At 44.3% G+C, this 21,760-nt stretch overlaps 2 protein-coding genes across 4 annotated transcripts in view; one reads left to right on the top strand and one right to left on the bottom strand.

Annotated features, from left to right (window-relative positions):
* Nucleotides 1-19,220, bottom strand: part of PNPLA7 (patatin like phospholipase domain containing 7) — a 126,493-nt gene extending 107,273 nt beyond the window's left edge. Inside the window, exons 1-13 of one of the 3 annotated variants that reach the window (XM_054848335.1) lie at nt 19,095-19,220; nt 18,240-18,274; nt 15,627-15,692; nt 15,137-15,224; nt 14,432-14,514; nt 11,609-11,697; nt 11,106-11,246; nt 9,608-9,767; nt 8,122-8,202; nt 2,919-3,047; nt 1,451-1,531; nt 721-856; nt 84-176 (exon numbers count right to left, since the gene is read on the bottom strand). In XM_054848335.1, the coding sequence (XP_054704310.1) occupies nt 84-176; nt 721-856; nt 1,451-1,531; nt 2,919-3,047; nt 8,122-8,202; nt 9,608-9,767; nt 11,106-11,246; nt 11,609-11,697; nt 14,432-14,514; nt 15,137-15,224; nt 15,627-15,692; nt 18,240-18,272 (1,180 nt within the window). In that variant the 5' untranslated portion in view covers nt 18,273-18,274; nt 19,095-19,220. Of the gene's footprint in view, nt 1-83; nt 177-720; nt 857-1,450; nt 1,532-2,918; nt 3,048-8,121; nt 8,203-9,607; nt 9,768-11,105; nt 11,247-11,608; nt 11,698-14,431; nt 14,515-15,136; nt 15,225-15,626; nt 15,693-18,239; nt 18,275-18,755 lie in introns of all 3 variants that reach the window. The other 2 variants (XM_054848336.1, XM_054848334.1) reach the window with 2 other exon arrangements.
* Nucleotides 19,221-19,356: 136 nt separating this feature from the next.
* On the top strand, nt 19,357-20,918 carry MRPL41 (mitochondrial ribosomal protein L41). The gene has a single exon (XM_054848762.1). It carries the CDS (start codon nt 19,497-19,499, stop codon nt 19,902-19,904), a length of 408 nt encoding a protein of 135 aa, XP_054704737.1. The 5' UTR covers nt 19,357-19,496; the 3' UTR covers nt 19,905-20,918.
* Nucleotides 20,919-21,760: the final 842 nt, after the last annotated feature.

Below are 21,760 nucleotides of genomic sequence, written 5' to 3'. Positions count from 1 at the left end.
CCAGTGCTCCAGAGAGCACGTGTCTTCCCCCGTAAGATTAGATACATTACATATTTCCCACAGTTTTGCCAAGCACTACTTACTGGACATCTCTGCAGCCCCTGCATAGGGAGGTGAAGAAAGGCTCCTTCTGAAAACATGCTCAGAGTTTTCGGTACCAGAAATCTTCAGCGTATCTGAAATTTAGAAACAAGTGTTACATGAATGTAAACACAAGGTACTCCCTAAAAAAATAAAGTTCACTGACAGCAAGAACCTCTCACTACTCACTTTTTAAACCTATTAAAGGCTGTGTTAAAGGTTTTGAAACACCAGTGTTAAACATTGTTTAAACCTGCTTCCTGCTTTCAATTTAATTAAAGAAAAATTTCAGGTTCAAAGGCAAAATTCAACTCAATCGACTTTCCAGGCTTAGCTTCCATACCGACACTTCAACCTGAAAGCCTACACATACCCAGCACTTCTTCCACTACTACCTAGAGTGCAGAATTTTCACAGCTCCTCCTGTGAAGTCAACATTAGGAGCCACTTTTTTCCCCTCACCCCTCAATATCATTAACACCACAGCAAAAATTTCCTATTAAAGCTAAAGACTTCAAACCTGAAACTGATTTAAGACAATCCCTAACTACTTTAAACAAGCAAAAATCCTCTGATGAATAGCACAACAATTAAAGAACATTAGAAAGGACAGTTACTACACAATTCCAGAAAGATTACCTAGTTCCAGTGCTTCCCCGGCTTTTTCAAACTTTTCCTCCTCTGATACGTTAGACACTTGTCTTTTTACTGCTTTGCTCGAACTTCCTCCAGATGTTAAACTTGTCACAGAGATGAGCGGGATGGCTTGGCTCTGCTGCAAGAAGCAAAGTGGAAAGGCAAACATAAACCACGCTCGTACAGGACTGGAGCCTGTATCGACGCCTGGGGTACCCCTCCCAGCTGCGGTGATCGAAGATTGCCAAGGGTGGCCTCGCAGCAATACCCACCAGCTCCCTCAGCACGCCTGGGTGCATTCCATCATGGGCCATGGATTTATGTCTGTTCAGTTTGCTTAAATACTCCCTGAGCAGACCCTCTTCCACCAAGGGTACATCATCCTGTGACCTGTTCTAGGTAGAAGTGACCCAATATCACTAACAACCATCAGGACTGCCGGAACATACCGACGTACGTGCACAGCGATGCACACACACCACTCTGAAGTGATGCACTTCTTCAAACTTCTGAAATTTAAGCTTGCCCACCTTCCCCCAATTCCCCAGGCATCAGCGTAGGCTAGATTTTATGGACTGGTTATAGCAAGTACTTCTCAAGTACTGTCATTAATAAATTAATACGTAACATTTGCTTTACGATCTTCTGAAAAAAGGAAAAACTCTCTGTGCTCTGACTCAGAGTCAGAGCCAGAATGCACAGGAAGAACAGATAAAACGTACAACACACTTACACAATTGAAGAGCTCAGTAGTCAGACCAAGGTAGTTGTGCAAGGCGAGGAATGTCACTCTCTGCAGCCTTACCATAATGATCTAGAAATGGGAAATCAAGAAGCAATAGGAGCGGATTTAGCATTCTCCCACACTCGTTCTTGCATTTAGATACAGTTCTGTACCAGAGTACCTGAAGGCACTTTATAAAATACAGACTGTACCCTGAGCTGAAATTCCTTTTTAGCAGTTGATAAATTGAGGCAAAGATACATTCAAGTGATTTACCAAACACTTCAATCATGCGATGGCATGAAATCTTACTCCCAAACACCAAATAATGCTTTTTGTTTTCTGTAAACGTTAATACTAAACATGCCTTGAAATAAAAGCATTTGCTTCCATTTTTCCCCCTCATTAAAAAAATTACTCCAGCTTTCCCCGTACAGAGTCTGTACTACTGCTCTACAAGGACTCTAAACTAACACAAGACATCCCTGCCACCTGACCTTCCTCTGCCCCGGCAGCTCATTCCCACTCCTAAGTCATCCTCTCTTTTGCATCAGCTCTCACAGAGCAAATTAAATTGCTCTAATGATCTGTTCTCCTCAACCACCAGTATTAGGAGGTTCATGTGTCACTCATAAATCACCCAGCTACCAGAACAGTTTGCAAGGACAAAAAGATTTAGAAGCAACAGTAAAACAAAAGGACAGACCAGAATGACTGATCAGGTCACGTGCGGCCGTTTGACTATTATACCTGCGCAACAACGCGCCACTGGGCAAACTCTCCAAACTGAAATCGTTAACACGCTGGTCCCTGCACTAGCTTCCACTTGCAGGATGTACAAGACACATTTGCAGGGCTCACTTGAGAACTGTCTGAGCTCCTGCAAAGCAAGGGAAGGTGAACTGAAAACTAATACAAAGCACAGCTCTTTCCTCAGATGCTGGCAATTGCTCCTCAAGCGGAAATTCACCTGTCAGTCTGAATTTTGTGAATTTTACAAAGCATCACCCCTCAACGAACAGCTCCTGAGGGTACATCAGTCCTTTTTCAGAACACGTGACAGTTTTTTCCATACTCTAAGCCATTTTGAAGCCTTGTTGGTGCATGAGCGTGACGCAGAGCCCATGCCAACATGTTCTACTCCACCAGGACTGACGAGCTTATGCCACAGGTCAGGCTGATTCGAGAGGCTATCACATGCAGAAACTGATTCAATGTGTGTGTCTGTATATATATAGATATATTAATTATTTCTTCCTGTACGTGATTAACGCTGAGATCATTACATCCAGGGCTCTAAGAGCAAGAGGAATAGCAGAACTAGTTCAAACCTCGAAAAGAAGCTATACTGAACAGGTCTGTATCCGCAAAAGGATGATGAGCTTGCTGAACTTCAAAATGTCTTCCTTGTAACTTTGAAATTAGAGTGATTTTTTTTGCACCCAACCCCTCAATTCTACTTAACAATGAAGCTTACCTGTACCACTCTAACGAGAGTTTCAGGATATTTCTGGAAGACATCTTGAAAGGCACTTGCTGGAAGTCGCAATATAGTGGACGGAATAGCTGCTCGGGCTGAGACAGTTTTATAAGGAGCAGGGTGACCCTAATAGAAAGTTTCAGAGATGCAAGTTTAATCCCCCAATTATCTGACTCAATTCTTCCCAATCCCTTCCCAATTTTTTGCTTTGATATTGTACATGCTTGACAGATGTAATTTGAACACAAAAAGCCTTGAACTTATGCTCCACGACCTACAGGTGGTGTAATGAGGGCAGCGTGGTCAGGGGAATTCACACCAGCAATTTCACGAGCATTAAACAAAGGCAGAGGTAGTGAAATACAAGGCGGCGTATCAGGTTAAGGGGAACTGGCTGGTCTGTCAACTCTGTAACAGTTTTCCTACAGACAAAGCCAGGCTTCAGAAGAATTTCAACTTCCAGCTAATCAAGACTGCAGAGAAAAGAGGCTTTGGTGATTTTATTATCTGTACTGACAACCAAGCTATTTGCTGCAATAATGATCATAGACTCACACAATCAGCAAAAAATAGAACAAAATTGTAGAGTAATTACATACTAAGTGGAATAAGACAAAAACCAGGCAGACTTCTTGTGTTTTAAGATATATATATATGTATCTTCATATATATATATGTGTGTATATATATATGAAATGACAAAGCCAAAGCTTCTCTTTACTTGAGATAAAGTGGGTCTAGACCATCCTGAGTTGCTCAAAGAACAGAGGGAGAATTAACAAACCAATGAAAGGTAAAATTGTAAATGGGTGGAATACAGAGATTTTTTCACCGGAAGGCAAATCCTCTGCTTTAGGATTTTCTCCCTTGAACCAAAACAGATTTTAACAAAAATCTACTGCCGAACACTTGAATAAAAAACTCCAGACAAGACCCCTTCTACCCCATTAATAAATGCTGAGAAGAGTATCTCTAAGTCATGAATTTGTTTATGAATACATGAAACACTGATTTATCCACGATTTGTAAGATAAAAGTCCATTTGCGGTAGGGAGCAGGGGCTAAGGAAGAAATGGAGTTTCTGCTTTAACACAGCCACCTTGCAGCTCCTGAAGCTTTCTTTCCTCCTGAGCAGCAGAAGGCAAATTTTTCCAAACACTAAAACACACAGATGCTAAATGCTGATTACAAACAAAAAACCTGCAAGTCTTCCAGAGCAGCAGCCATCTAAACACAATCACTGCAAAAGAATTTCTGCCTAACGAGCATGGTAAAACCAAACAAGATACATTCTGTACAACTATAACCACTCTGGAAAATAAAGCTACAGCTCTGTTTGCCTCGCTGGTCTGGAAGTCACGATGAAGCAGATTCTAAAATTAAATTAAATTAATTGGAACCAATTTCTTAATTACACCAACTTGAGCTGACCTTTTTATAAAACCTGAGGATGATATTAATAGCTTTCATTTTCAAGTTCCCGAGCAATTTGAAATTTTAAACATCTCTTTGACCTACAGTGCAAAGCTACCAGGCGCCCCCAGTTTTCCTGAGTTTCTTTTAATTAAGTAAAGGAATTAACAAATGATATTTCTGTGCTTTTGCTGTACCCAAAAATAAATGCAACATTCCTCTTTTACTGGCCAGTTTAAAGCCTGGCTTTAGACGAAGAAATCATTTGGAATTCTCCTTATACTCAAATGTAAAAGAATATGTATATAGTCTGCTTTTAAGTACATACATTGCTATACTTGCCATCAACTGAATTTCCTGCCAGGTTCTACACCAAATACATAGCGAAAGGAAATCTATTAAATCTTTAGTCGCTGGACAAAGGACAAGCATTAAGTTTAACAGTGTTCCATAACAGTTATTCAAAAGGGCAAAATAAGCACTGTATATCACGTCTATATGGTCTACACTCTACCCAGGGAAGTATTTGGGTTTTTTTCTGAACACTGTGTGCTTGAGGATAGACCAATGCTGACAGTCTCTCAGAAAACCAGTTTTAGGATAATAACGGATAATGATGCAGCAGCCTTTTTTCTCCAAAGAACAGCCTTTCCCTCTGGTTTTCCAGTATATAATTTTTCCTTTTCAAAATCCCTGCATGAAAGCGGCCTGCTTTTGAAAGGGCCAACCACCACGCCTAATTGGTTTGGAACTCACTAAAAGTCGTCAGAGGAATGCGAAGAGGAACTGTTTCCATAATTGTCAGTTCTCTCAAATATAATGTAATCAGCCGCACACGGAGAATACCACATTTAAATTATAATATTTTACATTAACACATGGAGGTCACAAGGAACAGTTAAGTTATAATCAGTAGTGAACTAGGACTTCTCAACAGAGAACTTTTTGTTCTCAATGTGGATAACCATTTACTTCTGTCTTGCTCTAATAGCTGTGGAGTAATTAAATACTGCAGGTGACAAATGTCACAGTTAAAGTAGAGGTTAAATCCAGAGGACAGCAATGGCCAAATCCAAATGAATTTGGTTAAGAAACCTGCTACAGGAGACAGAAGTGCCTTACATTCTCCCATCTGCAGTGGTAACTCCTCTTTGTACCCAAAAATCTGGCATATTCTCTCTATTCCCATTGCTTGGGTTTCGTTTTCCTCTGCTCCTACCTGCCATCGTTCACACGACATCGACACTGCTGCAACCCAAAGGTCTGGCAGCAATCAATCGTTTCTTTATAACCTCATCTATCTTGTCCACTGTCATTTAAACAGACTTGCGCTCTGCAGGCTCACCTTTATCCAAGTGGTTTTTCAGCTTCTTTTAATCCTCAGACTTTCATTTTTTTCCCTTTCAGCCGCTGGCAATTGATCAATACTCCTCCCAGCCTCTTTTTCATTGCAACTACGCCAGATGCTCACAGTTTTCCAAATACCATCTCCACATAGAGGACAAAGGAAGAGTAAAACGCAAAGCCCCGGCAATCGGCATCAAACGCTGTCTCTATTTGTCCCATTTAACTCTGAATGAAAATTCCCCGTTCAGGAAACTGCCCTGACTCAGCAACAGCTTCTGAAAACATTCGTGTGGACATCAGCAATGTCCGAAGTTCAGAGACTGCTTTAATATTTGAGGCACTATCAATTCAGAGTCAGATTAATTACAACAGAGAGTTGTTCCCAAATCCCAGGAAAGGGCTAGATTCTACCTGGATTCAAAGCCTCCAATTTCTCCTTTGAGTTCTGAGAAAGCAGCATTTATCTGTTCTCAGAATAAGTCTCTTAAGTCAGAGCTGGTAGCTTTGCATTTGGTAGATCTAAGGGAACTTTTAAATTTAAAAAATAAGAAAATTAAATTAGAAAAGTACCTCTTGTGTGACCTTTCTTTTAGATCCACCAAGAGTTTGCCACTTCTTGCAGCAACCTCAATCTTCTTGCACATCTCTTAAGCAAGTGGGGGACCAGACTGACATCATATGTTACAAAATCAGTCAAAATAAATAAAATAAAAAAATCACAACTCAAACCCTCTCTGAATACATCCTTTCTTCATGTCAGATCCATGTGTTTGGTGGTACAGTGAAATTTAATTTAGTTGTGGTATCCACAGGCAGCTCTAAGACCCATTCACTAATTTAGAAAGCCACTGAGAAGTCTCCTCTATTTTGATCAACACTACTTTCTTTTTCCTTGCCCATTTTCATGCTACTTCTATACCCAGAGCCAGTAAGGAGCACAACGAAGAGGAGAACTAAGAACAAAACCAGTTCACAAAGCTGGGAAACAAGGGAGAAAAGAGGGAGTTGTAGAAATAAATGAGAACAAGTTACTTTAGCAAAAAAATTTGCAAGGTCTTTGGTTATGTACTCTTCTGCATGCTGATAGTTCTTTCAACACACTTTCAATAGTTTAGATTTTCTGATTCACCAGTGGTATAACTAATGAGAAACAGAAAAAAAAGATAGATTGAGAATTAAAAAAAACCCGAAACCGAAAAACCCAAAACCACACAATACAAAATGAATGGCAACCACCCTTTAAAAAAGACAAAACCACAAACCATTGTTACACAAGAAGGATTTCTTCTTGTTTATTCAAAAAGAATATGGGAAAAGAAGATGACTAGTATTCATGTTCCTATACGGTCATCCTGCTCTTTAGAATACTGTCATTAAGAAAATTTACTGGTGGAAGTAACAAAGGCAAAGATACCTCTAAATCTGCTGTTAATATGGATTTGACAGTGAGAACTAGAGTTGTACAGTCCAAATTATTCACGTGCCATTACCTTCTACAGAAGAAAGTGTGACCAAGCTTAAAAATTGTTTATCACTTTTGATAGGTTTTATGGAAATAAAAAAACCCCATATCTATATCTGCTTGAATCTAAAAGTGGCAAAGAACACTGTACAGAATCATTAAAACTACTTATACACAGAATAACAGAACCCTTTCAGGAAAGGAGACAGCCAAGCACAAGAGAAACATGATCCAAGGTCAAATATGAATGACTTATTGATTAGATTATCTTCATCCTCTCAGCTATCAAAACAATTCAAGTAAAGCACTGTAAGTGCTTGCGTATTATTGAAGATGATGAATTCACCACCTTCCATTTAGGTATTCCTAAATAGATACACTGTGACAATTTCAGCAAAACTATCATTGTAATTCTAACCGAAACAAAATCCACACCACTAATTTGTGCAATAAATACAACCAGCATTTAGCTCATCTTGTTGCCTGTCAAAGAGCAGAACCTTCAGATGGTCACCAGCAACATGAACATATTAGAAAAAAATTAAATCCATCAACTGGTTTCACAGTATAATTACAATAATAACAACTGTCAGATTTATTTTCGTTAGCCTAAATAAAAATAAATTCAGTAAGTAACAGATCAAACAGTGTACAAGCCTGGACTTCTGGGCCCTAACCTGGTCCTCCTCCCGACTGCTTTGTGACCTTGAGCAAATCACACATTTTTCCAGCCATAAAAGAGTAATCCAAACCCTACTGCTCATCAGAAATAGCCAGCGTTACACCATCAAGCGTACACCTTTCACAACCAACTAACACACCGCAGAGCTTAGTTTACAGCTGTGAAGGCCTGGAAGGAGGAAAAGAATTGATCAAAGAAACATTTTCCATCCTGATTCTTTCCCAGCAATATTCAAAGCCTGCTTCCCTCGACAGGCTCTGGGACATAAAGCAGCACCTGCACGTTCAAGAACTTACCGTGATAACGTCAAGAATGCTGAGAAGGCTGTGGACGCTGTCTCCTGCCAGCACCTCCTTAACAACCACTTCTGTTCCATCCTGCAAGCATAGGACAGAAGATGACTGCAGGCTCACAGTCACATATTTGGCATATTTGGAGTATTTTTGAAAGTGTGACTTGCTCTCGTTCTCCCAGATACTCTGAAGGGCCCTAACAGGAATGGTCCCCCGTTATAACATGGATGCTTGTTCTCTCTGCTCTGATGGAAACATGCTAATTCAAACCATCAAAGTTTTTAACTACCATTCTAAAAGTGATAAATTAAAAGAAACTAAAAGCCAGTTTTGTCTAAGGGGAAATGCAACCTATGTGTCTTTGCTACGTAACAACCAAAACCAAAATGTTTCCTTCACTCTGAGAAAGAATTAGCTCTCTTCATCGAAGGATTACATGTCAAGAGGTAGTACAAAACAAACAGCAAAATACAAAAATATACAGAAATCTGCAAGTTTAGGATAATTTACAAACACAAAAGCCTGCATTTTCAGCCCAGAAAACTGTTCACATGTTAAAGTTAAACTCAAAGCGCAGTCAGGAAGGGGGGCGGGGGGCGGAATCTAAATTGGCAGAAGGGATCGAAAGGGCGAGCACTCAGCATTTTACCCTGGAGAAGAGGAGGCTGAGGGGAGACCTGATCATTCTCTGCAACTACCTGAAAGGAGGTTGTAGCCAGGTGGGGTTGGTCTCTTCTCCCAGGTAACAAGCGATAGGACAAGAGGAAATGGCCTCAAGTTGTGCCAGGGGAGGTTTAAATCGGGTATTAGGAAAAATTTCTTCACTGAAAGGGTTGTCAAGCACTGGAACAGGCTGCCCAGGGAAGTGGTGGAGTCCCCATCCCTGGAGGGATTTCAAAGCCATGTAGATGTGGTGCTTAGGGACATGGGTTAGTGGTGGCCTTGGCAGTGCTGGGTTAACGGTTGGACTTGATGATCTTAAAGGTCTTTTCCAACCAAAATGATCCTATGATTTTAAGGCTCATCTATAACACAAGCCATTTCTTTTCCCTGCCTACCCAAAAATGAATCTGAATCTTCCATCTCCCAGGCAAACCCGCTAACTACCATGCTAGAATATTATGGCGTGAAAGCGTACTTGGGGTCTCCTGCTCTGCATACCCAACTGTTTTATATAACTACCATCCAAAAGGAGAACGTTTCCAACGCTATGCAGAGCCAGCCCTGCATCCCATCCTCCCTCAATAACTATGCAACTAGAGTATGCGAGGACATTTCACAACACCCGATCAGCATTGTGTTTCACGCTCTCATCTAAGACACGGGGGGACTACAGCTCAAAACCTTGATCTTTATAAACATCATGGCCCTGAAGGGTTGGAAGTAATCCTTTCTAAATCACTATGATTCAAATGTCTAAGTTTAATCAATGCTAAATGATTCATGCCAACAGATTTCTCTCAAGAACCACAGATAAGTTTTTTCTTACATTTTCTTGAATGCAAACTTCCAGCTTGCCATCCTGCACAACGTAGATGCTGTTATCCAGCTGCCCAGGACGAAAGATGTATTCGCCTTCATGTAATTGCACAAAAAACATATGCTTGCACAGTTCCAGGAAAAGAGGTTTCTCAAAGTGGCCGAGGACCCTGCAGGAAAGAAAATGCAAAGAGAAACCTAAAATCACCGCTGTCCTTGGAAAATCCTTCATAAATTAGCAAACCCCTAGGCACAAATAGCAGAGGAACCCAGAGGCAGTTGTTGCATGGCAAAAGGAGCAGAACTCCAAGACAGAAGTGCAAGAGTACTGTGAAACGCTGAAATCTGTAAATACTGGAGTTCCTTTTGAGTGGCACTCCGAGCAATGCCAGCAGGCTCAGAAGGAAGTACATTCTGAATGTCTTCCTCGTTCTGACTGTCTTCCTCAAGGAAACACCAGCATGGCTCGTGAAGGGAATATAAAAACCTGCAACAGAGGCACCCATTGCATGAGAACAGCCACACTTTGGAACTTGCTCTTTTAGTACAGCTACCCTGTCCATGTAACCAGAACACATGAGAAATGCTGAAAACAAAGGGAAAAATCTCTGTCATCTGCACATACTTGTAAGTTTGGAACATGCCATCTCCTGCAGGTAACGTGCAACTGGACTGCTGCGATACTGAAACTAGTCAGTCACTACCAGGCAGACAGAAATACGCGTCTTAAACCTGATCATTCTGTGCACAGCACCAGAAGGGTCCCCCACAGCGCTCCATTAGCTCACATTTAACAGGATCAATCAACCACATTCTACTGCAACATCAGTAGTCATAGGAGATCATAATTCCACAGCAGAAAGTTCAGATGACTTACACAGCAGTTTTTATTAGAGTATGTATGACCTCCAGAACTAAATTACTATCATAACTGGAAATGAACATACACAAACAAACCCAAAATTACAGGTCTGAAGATCTCCTCGCCTCTGCTGCGTCAGCAATACAAACACTTGGCGGAACAGGCACAAAGACCATCCCTTCCTCTCATCCCGCCAAAGAGCCGTGAGGATTGACTTCAATTGTTTGCAACCTTTTCAGCCAGAGAAGTGAAAGATTCTTCAGTTTAGAGAGTTGTCCATATAATATCCAATTAACAGTTACCAATTATGATGCCTCTGTGCACCAAAAAACTGTCTGACATAGTCTAAAGAGAATTCTAAAACGTACAAACAGAAATCTGTTCATGTGAGAAAAGCTTTATTACCATTATCCTCAAATTTAGGCCAGTAATCCATATGTGGTTTGTTTTTTTTAAATGCACTCAACTATTTTCTTAATGTTTCCTGAAAATTAGAAGTCATTTTTTCTTTCCTCATTCAGTCACCTGCTTAAAGATTCTGCCCGTGCAGTGATAAAATTTAAGACTTGACATGAACCACCAAACATTTAGATCATCTGAACATGTCAAAACCAAAATCCAAACTTATCTTTCCGCTTAACATTACCTAACGTTTTTAAGCATGTATAGGACTTCTGATGGCAAATGGGAATTCTTTACATCAAATTCAGTCAGATCTGCCTCTAGCAAAGAGGGAGGTGGTTCTTTCGGCTGCAGAGTTGGACATTCCTTCTTAATACGCAGAATCCTACCAAAAAAAAAAAAAAAAAGACAAGTCAGGAAGTCTCCTCATTTGTCTTAAGTATGGGCTGACAATGGACATCACAGGTTGACTGCAATACTGCAGGCACACCGTACCATAAGTTACACATTATCCAGTAGATAAAATAGTAGCGTTCCACCCTCCAACTGCTCCTTTCCTGTCTTTCTTCAGCAAAAAACACTCCATTTCAGCAAACTTCCCAGCAAATGCTCAGCTGACAGGGCCATGGAAAAACAGCAGCTATGGAAAATCGCTACGCTAGGGATAAGTTCCCCACCACAAACCAAAAAACCCCACAAACCCAGCCTCCAAAGAATGAACTTTCCCCTTCCCAAAAGCCCAAGTACCTTTTGGCCAAAGATAAAACTTTTGCCCGCTTCCGCATCCTTTGGCGAGGCACAGTGTTCCCAACCAGAGAGTTTGGAAGAGTTGTAACCTAGGAGGAAATAATGAAAACAATAACATTTACTAAAAGCCAAACAAAACAAACAAACAAAATATCCAACTCTGCAAAGGCTCCAAGTCATCCACCAAGCCGTGAGAACATGAGCAGAGTGAAGCACTCGTACAAGACCTTGGAGGACTGGAGGACCTACTCTCTTTCTAGAGATTGAAATACTTTGATTTTAACAAGCAACTACTACAGCAGTAATGGATGGTAGAGGGAAAAGACCCCTTAGCTACACAGCGCTCACTGGGAAACACTCGGCAACAGGCAGAGAAGTGACACTTAAAGCTCCAATACTCCTACGGCAGCCTGTGAGGCTGACAAACCTGGGCGACGATCATTTTTGAGCTGGTGACAGCCACCACCACAGACACACAGCAAGGCTTTTACTTGTTTTTACCAGTTACTAAGTGCCACCTTCTGGAGAAATGCAACGACTGCAAGACCAAGAAAACGCCTCATTAGTTACTTTCAAAACATTGTTAGCTCTTTCTCTGTTTGTTCCTCAGGGAGTTGAATCCCAAGAAGAACTTTCTCTCACTAAAACCAGAATCTTTGATTAGTTTGGAGACTCAATTTTTTTTTCCTTTCTTAAAAAAGTAAAATATTGGTATTTTATCAAAAATCCATGAAGTACATTCAGCAGCAGTTAGTTTGTAGCATTCTCTGTCTTATTCAGGAATAAAAGCAAGGTCTAAAACCCCAAAGCAAAAACTACTTGATATGATTTTTCCATGTGGAATTCTAAGCATTCTTTACTTATGTGTGTTACATATAACTATTTAACCGTTACACATATAACATTTGTTATACATATAACATACAACTGTTATAATAATTTAACTGTGTTAAAGAATATTAAAGTGAAGAAGTTGCTGGCAACACACTCAATTTCCTTTCACTGGGGGCTATTTTGGCCAATTTCTACAGAAAGGCTGATCTGCAACGCAGAAGCAAGGTTCAGGGAGTCATCTCCTCCCTCTGCAATGAAACACAGCCCCACAGCCGAATATTAAAACCAGCACAGAGTCTAATTATTAACTCCAAGTATTTGAATTCACCTCAACAAAGGTGCGTGAGGCAGAAGGCTGCAGTTCACCAGAGGAAGTGTTCCGCAACAAGCAGTGACTAACGAAGCAAGGGTACTTCCCTGTACCGTATTTTTCTGCAGATGCTGTTTTATGTGCACGCCCGGGCTCGAGCAGGTTACCCCAAAGACACCCCACGCTCTGCCTGCGGTCCCAAAAGGGGCCAGTCCCACCCTGCCTCACAGCTCCCCTGGGTCGGGGAGCCCACAGGACCCCCCCCATTGTTCGGAGTTTAAGGACAGCAGGCAGGGAGCACTTGGCACGGTCAGATTTAAACAGCCTTGTCCTTCACCAGCCATTTGTATCCACCATCATTCACTGCAGATGACGGCAAGCCAGCAATAACCATCGCGAGTCTGAAAAGAGGTCAGAGTCCCCACCTGAGTCAGAGGCAGCTTTCCAAAGTCAGGCTTTAGCAACAGCATCATATATATTAAACCTGTGCACAGAGCTCCCAGAAGTTGCTACATAGATTTTGGTACGAGAAGCATTGAGTAAGGAAATCACTTCGACCTCCAGGACCTATTGCACGAGCTTCTAACACCACCAAATATAAAATCTCTGCGCTGACATAGCCACTCACGACACCTCTGAAAAGAGTTCTTCTGGCCTTGCTGGTACTGTCAAATCAGAAAAAAAGAATCTCGCTTCCACATACATTACGTAGCTTCAAAAGGGAAGCATGTATTTTGAGGAGAAAGATGGGAAGGTTAACCTCCTCAGTTAAATGAAATCCAGGCAATCAGTGGTGAACACTTCGTATGCCTACTAAGATTAATCTAATCCATGAAGGAAATGTCTGTCTGCAGATTTCCTCAAGCCTCCTTGTTGCAATTTCCCAAGAAAAGCCACTTGCAAAGACAAAAGTAAAAAACAAAGGAACTAAATATCAAACAGGCAGCCATAAACTTGAAGGATTTAAGCAACCGATACACAAACAGATTCCTGACTGATGGAAAATTCTTGAGGAGACTTTTCAGAATAGTAGGACAGGAACACCACCAGGACAGGAACCTGAGGGCATGGGTGGTATTCCTTCTGACAATCCAAGGCAAAGAGGTCAATCTTGGAATAAACCCCTCTTGAACAGTCTCTAATGAGACGGGTTGACAAGTCCTACTTGTAATTCAGTACCAGAAAAGAGGGGCTCACATGCTGAAGTGCTGAGTGCTCTTCCCAGGTAGAGTAAAGCTGAGTACCTGCTCTGCAGATAGACTCACGTGGGAAAGGGGGTGTCAGCTTTGACTGTAACGGCGGTACTGGAAGACATTTTCTGACAGGGACAACCCTGAATACAGGCACTGAATATCTGGGATATAATCCTAAATACTGAGAAAGACAGATTACTGTAGATATTTAAACAATCATCAAGTCCACAGAAGAGTTAGACATTCTTAGAGTTAGCACTACCCTCAATGTCTGTGAACATTCTTGAGAGAGGAAAGGTCTGGCCAGAAAGAGAAGCTATTGCTGTTCCATCAGCAATTCAGGCAGAATTCCAGGAGCTCTGAAACATCCTCAAAGTTCCAGTGGAATTTTATAGGTTGAAGGCCCTGGGCCAGGCTAAGCAAAGTTTACAACACCTCCTGCACCGGATTTTAATCTTTACTTCCCGCCGTGCCAGAGGCGCTTACCTTTCTCATGATCTTCCGCCCGTAGAACATCACTTTGTCTCTCTTGCGAAATCTGTACTGGGGCACATGTGGCTGAAGTTGTTCTGAAAGAGAGAAGCATCGCATCAGAAACTACCTGCAGCTCCATGCTAAGGGAAAGAAAACTCAGCACAGGTTGTCAATTTTGCTAGCTCCGTAACAGCTGTGGCTCCTCTCTACTCAGCAGCAAGTTCTTGTGGTCAGTGTTTGGAATTTAAACCAACACAAGATAGCTCATTACCCAACTCTGCTTAGCCACACCAGACTAGGGAAAAGCTGGCTTGAGGCTCTACCTAATCTCTGGAGGAGATAAAAAGGCTCTCTAAACAGATACAAGGATTGGGTAATTTTAATTTCACAAAGGAAACCTCTAATTCACCCGTTTCTCATTACTGTAACAGTGAAATCACAGCAGCGTTGAAATTATTTGCATGCCAGCTGATACTAAGGCTATCATACACTAGAGAAATAAAAACCTCCAGCGTCTTGCATGTGACAGTTGTGATTCTATGTTCAGACCTGGATAAATGAATCAACACAAGTTCTTAATCCTTTTAAAGCTGTTTTTTTGCAAGAAGCGCCACCTTCACAGCAAGCAATTATTACAAATTGGCACAGAAACTACCACACATTGTTACAAAAATACTGAGGATAACTGAGAAAACATACGCAGTTATGAGTACTTACTAGATTGTTTCACTCTTCTGTAAACGACAAACACAACAATCGCTATAAGTAATAATGCGACTGCAGCTCCAATTGCAATTCCAGTCAGCTGTGAGAGCAATTTAGGGGGGACAGAAGTCAGTAACTTCAAAAGTTGAACAATTAAGTACTTTTTGGACAGGTGAAGAACACTTAGCTCAGCAACTTGTCTAAAAGTCAAGCACATTCATAAATACTTAATTTTTAATTAAAGCATCACACATGCAAGAAGTTTAAATGACATCAGCGTCTCACTCAAAAGCTCACACGCATTTTTCCCCCCAAAGATCTGTGAGCTGATCAACTCAATGTACATGGGATGAAATAACAGGAATTAAATCCTGCCTCATCCACAGCGACAGCAAAGAAACAAACAGCCAGACTGTGACTACTGTGACTAGAACTTCCGAGAAGCTACACGCTATTTATGCCCACACAATCTTTCATCCAGTTGATTAAAGCCATACATTACCATAGTAGTCTGTATTCTGTCTTCTACAAACTGAAGGATTCGTGTTCCACCTGCTGGTAACACAGCCTAGCACCAAAAGGAAGGTGAAATTAGTTCCCCACAACTGGCAAAAAGCCTCCATAAAACCCTCTCGATGCCTGGTCTGGCACATACAACGCAACTTGATTGTATTTTCCAACGTCTTTTTTTCAACTCTAGCCCACTCTGCAAACACAGGACATTCAGTGGAGAGGGGTCACTAGCGGAGTTCTACGTTGGTGTCAGTTCAATACATCCCTAAATAGTCCTAAAACAGGGTCAAACAGTGAGGCGATAACTTTTTTTGATGATTCTATGTTATTCAGAGCAACAAGGAGGAGAATTGAATGTAAAAGACTTTATGAGACTGAGAAAATAGGTCATAAACCAGCAGATTAAATTCACCACAAAAAAGAAAGTTATGGACATGGGAAAAAGCTCCAACTCTGGTATCAGTCCTGAGACCTGCGCTGACTATTGCTATTCAGAAAAACAATCTGGCAGTTAGAACAGTCTCACAAATGCCAGCTCAAAGCTTACCACAACAGGGGGAAAAAAGCAAACCAAGTATTAGGAACATGTAGGACACAAACCACGTACAAGGCCAGATACGTCCCCCTGTAAGTCTTGAACCTTGCAAGTACTTGAATCGAAAGTACTAGACACGGTTCTGGTCCCAGTTTTTGTCCTCAGTTCGAGATCTGGATGACCTCTTCACTTAGCTTTGCCACCAAGAGACAAATGAAGTGCACGCCGAGAGCTGCCAGACCAGTCTCTCTCATGAAGTTCGTTCCAGTTCTGCAGCACAAATCAAACTCCTGCCTGACCAGTCAACACGAACGGACTGCCATCTTCAGTTTGTCTTCTCAGGTTGCTTTAACACAGCGTATCGACAATTTATCTTTCTCACGTTAGTCAAACTAAGTCTATCACTATTACTATCAGACTATTACTAGTGGGATTGTAGTGGTACATCACAAGAATTTGAAAAAAAAAAAGGTTGAAATTTTTTTAGCAATAAATACAAAACGTTCCGGCACAATACAATGAGTTCTTGGTATAAGTCTATTGTGGTCACTTCATTTATTTCCCCTTGACAGTGTCAGGGACACGCGCAGTTCTGCTGCTATCCAGGCCTGTATGATCTCAAATAACATCGAAAATAGTAGTTGCCAACTGACAGTCACATTGCTGCTACATGAGCAGAAAACAAATTCACAAGCAAAAGAATAAAACACACACACACACATAGACCGAGACCTCGTGCCTCAACACAGAAAAACCAGGAGGGAAAGAAGAAATTCAGCCCTCCAAGAAGAACTGAGAGGTTCTTGCAGAGTTTCTCACAAGCACGGGTGAAAACATGCTACTCCTCCCCTACTTGGCAGTGTATCCTTTTAGGCACTGACGATCCTTCCAGAAAAGCAGAAAAGTAAGCAGACAGGTTGCAACCGTACCGACACTTCAGACACATAGGCAATCGTTACCTGCTGTTACATGACAGCATATGGGAGAAGTATGCGGTCACGGTGAAGTCATCGGTTCTATAGGGCCACCCCACCAGCCAAAGCCCTGCAGGACCTCTCTTGGGAGGGCTACAGCCAGCACCGAAATTCAGGGTCTTCTCACACGCCTTACATGGCCTCAAACAATTCTTGGAGACAAAACACATGTGGAAGAACCCTGGAAAGACTCTCGCTTCACTAGAACATGGAGCAGTGAGAGGCTAAGAGTATGCATTGGTGTAAATAGCTTTTGCCTGCTTTTCCCAACGGTGCTGGCATTTCATTAAGAAAATGAGAATTAACAGTACTTCACAAAAACATACAGCTACATAAGTTACGCTCACGCTCACCCAGCACAGAAGCGGCAGCTCTGCTGAGAGTTTAACAACTTCACATTCCAATCAAAGGCAAACAGTGAGATGTACCCCGTGCAGGGAGGGGTGGAAAACACTTATCAGCACCGAAAGCAAGGCCTTAAAATTAGGATTGCCCAGATCAGGCTTCCTTGTAGCTCCTAAGCACACGGGTCCACACACCTACACTTTGACTGCAGATACTGGATTTTCACAAAACATTTTTTAACTGCGTACAAGTAGGTCGTGTATATTTTTTAGTTCTGAGAATAACAACTTCCCATCGTGGACCTTGGCTTTCATTACTAGGAAAAGCACCGCGTGACTCTTGGTGTGCCTATGAGTTTTGTATTTATGATTAAGAACAAATGCAAGAAGAGGTAGTGGCCGGAGAATGCTGCAATTCTTCCATCCTTAGGCTAAAAACATACTGTTGGAAGCAAAAAGTACTTAAAATTGTATCATTCAGCTAACAGCTTTGAGACTGAAACAGGGTGCAACTGGCTTGAGGTAAAAAAAAATAACAATGTAAACATACACACACACACAAAAGTGGGACCAATCTTGGAATTTTTGGGAGGATAAAGCTCTTATCAGGAAAGGTTCTTTCAAAGTAAGAGCACTGCATCTAAAGACATTACTCAAACATTATTGAATTAGGTACAGCAGCTTTCAGCTTCTGGAAATACTACTAGGAAAATAAATATGTCCAAAATTGACAGGAAAGCTTGGCGTACCTCGAGGCTGGTGCCGTTGCCTTCTTCATCCATGTCTGGAGGTAGGGCAGGAGCAAACACAGAAAAGAAGAGAAGATCGAGTCAAGAGACGACCACGCTCTCTAATCCAAAGTCTTCCTAACGCCGCAACGCACAGCGCGCCAGAACTGCTCTTCCAGTTGGGCAGAACGAGACGATTCAAGGGGAACAACAGTTTTTTCACTTCACCCTCCCTTCTTCTCTGGGCTGGGCAACAAAACCCAGCAAGCGTTCGAGGAAGAGCAGCGCTACGGTACGGACAGCTGCCCGCTCCTCTGGGACCTCACCCACCCGAGAAGGCGGCTGCGCCTCCGCTCCCTCGCCAACCCCCCGACACAGGAACTTCAATGCCGAAACCAGCCAGGGGAGCGCGGGAGCCCCCCCGCAGGTGCCCACGTTCCAGAAGCACAGACGGGCCCATCTCTGGGCTGGGGGGTCTCGAAGGAAAATGAAACTCCTGGGTGTCAGCGGAGGCCCCGTACGGACACGGGCACTTACCGAAAGTCCCGGGAAAGGCCCCACCGAAACCCCGCAGCCCTGTCAGCGCGGCAGGCCAGCCCCGGGTCACCCCGCCTGTGCTGCCACCCCAGCAGGCCGCGCCCTCGGCCGCTGCCCGCTCCGCTCCGCTCCTCTCGTTAAAATAAATCACGGAACAGGGGCGTTAAAAAAGAAAAAAACACCCGCAACGTCTCGCCCGGGCCACAGGGCACCGGCACCTCCCGTGCAGCTGCACAAGCCTGCGAGGCCCGGCCCCCCACCGCCGCCGCCGCCGCCGCCGCCGCCGCTCCCCACCGAGCCCCGGGCACCCCGCTGCCGGGCCGGGCCGGGCCCCCTCACCTGCCGCCGCCCCGGGGCCGTCCAGGCCGGGGTCAAAGGTCACCCCCGGGGGCCGGGGGCGAAGGTCGCGGAGGGAACACCCCACCCGCCGCCGCCACCGCCCGCTCCAGGGGGAGCGGCAGGCCCCGCCCACGCCTCCGGCTCCTCGCTGCTGATTGGTGAGAAAGTACCCACCCCCGCGCCGAATGGCCCGCGTTTTTCGCAGGGCACGATAGGCGCTGCGGATTGGCTGGCGCCTTTGGGCCAATGGGAGCGGGCGGTGTTGGTGTGTGCGGAGGTCGCAGCGCGCCGAGGTGACGGGATCTCCGCGGGGCCTGGGCCCGTACCGGTGCGTGAGCTGGGGGGCGCGGGGCCGGTGCTGCCCCGGCTTCGCTGAGCCTTCGGGTGTCCGCAGGGCCCAGCATGGGGCTGCTGACCGAGCTGGCCCGCGGGCTGGTGCGGGGCGCCGACCGCATGTCCCCGTTCACCAGCAAGCGCGGCCCCCGGAGCTACAACAAGGGCCGAGGGGCCAAGAAGCCGGGCGTGCTCACCTCCAACAAGAAGTTCATCCTCATCAAGGAGATGGTGCCCCAGTTCGTCGTGCCCGACCTGGAGGGCTTCAAGCTCAAGCCCTACGTCTCGTACCGCGCCCCCGAGGGCTCCGAGCCGCCTATGACGGCCAAGCAGCTCTTCACCGAGGTGGTGGCTCCTCGCATCGAGAAGGACGTGAAGGCAGGCGCCTTTGACCCCAACAACCTGGAGAAGTACGGCTTCGAGCCGACGCAGGAGGGCAAGCTCTTCCAGCTCTTCCCCAAGAACTATGTGCGGTAGGGAGCTAGCGGAGAGGCTCCCGGCACGCTGGGAAGAGCATCGCCGGGGTGTGAGACGCGACCTGCACCAGCAAATGCGGGACAGTTTCTGTCACTGGCTATTAAAAACAAATCCTTCCACTTTGTGTTTCTGCGATGTCTGATTTAAATTGCTGTGAGGAACATGGGGGTTCATTTCCCACCCCTAAGCAAAGCGTTACGTGTGTCTTGCACCCTGTGTGCAGTTGTGCCGTGGAAGCATGTGGGTGTCCTGCTCTTGGATGAGAGCCGATTGACCAGGCGCTGATAACTAGCAGGAGGCAGTTTCTGCCCAGGCTGCTGAAACATCATTCCTTCCTTCTGGGAAGGAATTCCTGTCTTTGGGAACAAGAGAGGATGAGTGTGGAGTTGCCCGGCCGTGGGGAGCCAGCCACTGCAGCCGAAGGGGGAATGCTTCCGTGGACTGACCCCCCCATCACTGAACCAGGAGTGAACCTCCAACGGGCAGCACCCGGGCCCTGCGCTGTCTCCTGAGAAACCTGTAGCTTATATTGAATGCCACAATTATTCCCGACTTTCCCAAGCCTTAAAAACTCCTCTCTCTTTTAGAGTAAATGCAGATGCAGTGAATAGGCAGATTTAATGTCTGTTCCTTAGAGGTGTGGCTGCTTGAAGTTACAAGGTAACTGTTTAAATTTGAAACGTATCCCACCAATTGTTATTTTTGGACACATACTCCTAGAAGAGCAGTGTCCTGCTGTTCATCAAACTAAATGGGTACAAGTGATATTTCCATAGGCAGTGTGCAGCTGTTTAAAGTAGAAACTGCTAAATTCCAAATGTTGTAAGTCATTGGAAATAACCTGTTTTCTCTGACACACAAGTGCTGGGTCTTTGAGAAAACGATTCTCCTGTGAGACAGTTCTGTGTCTGGAGAGCGTACGTGGGAGGGGGTTCGCATGAGGTTTTTCTAAATACGAACTACTGCGTTAGAGAATCAACTCGCAATTAAAATGTTTACTTTTGGAGAAAGAAAGCATGTTTAGTGTGTTCTTGGTGAGCATCCAGTCTGTCATGAAGACTGACAGATGAGTTGTTAAAGCCTTGTTTAAAAAAATGTGTATTTTCAGGGCTGGGTAGGGCTGCGATAGGGAGGGGACGCTGCGCTGGCTGCTGCTTCTTAGTGCTGCAGCCCCAAAGCTCCACAAACGAAGGAATTGTGAGCTCATGGCGCAGGGGGCTCGGCCGTCACCTCTGTGGTGGTTACAATGGAACGGTTGTTTTCTGCCTTCAGCTCCGCGTGCTGTTGGCAGAGGTGCTGCTTTGCCCCTTCCCTTCAGAGGGGTCGCTTTTTGGGGTCCACCTCATGCTCTCCAGAAAGGACAAGCGTTTGCAGTTGGTTGGAGGGGGGTGGAGGCGAGGTGAACACCAAGGCTGGAGAGCAGGAGGTCCTGCGCCCTGCGATGCTCATACCAGCTGGGTCTGCAGCAAGTCACTTGCCTTACCTCCCTACGCAAAGGCAGACTGCGACACCTCTCGGGGCAAAGCAAGGACCGGCACAACGCACAAATCAAGCACCCCAATCTGCTCGCATTCCGTGATGCCGCTCCAGCTTCGTTAACCTCAGACTTTCCTCGTAATCTCCCACGGCAATAAAAAAAGCATTACAACCTTTTAAAACAGAGTCATAGTCAAAAGCCGTGTCGCTACAGGGATACACCCTGGGTGTTCTCACCGCAGCGGGAGGAAACTGGATTGTCTGCTCTGGCTCCCGAAGAACATTTGCCTCCACCACACGCCCTCCAAGAGGCTGCGCCGTCACGGGACAAGGTGGAAAGTTCTCACACAGACCAACCATGAGGGACTTTTTAAAATCAA

Source organism: Grus americana, chromosome 20 (assembly GCF_028858705.1).
Source record: "Grus americana isolate bGruAme1 chromosome 20, bGruAme1.mat, whole genome shotgun sequence".
NCBI classification, from domain to species: Eukaryota; Metazoa; Chordata; class Aves; order Gruiformes; family Gruidae; genus Grus; species Grus americana.
The sequence above is the reverse complement of the archived record's forward strand: the minus strand, read 5'-3'. Positions and strand labels throughout refer to the sequence as shown.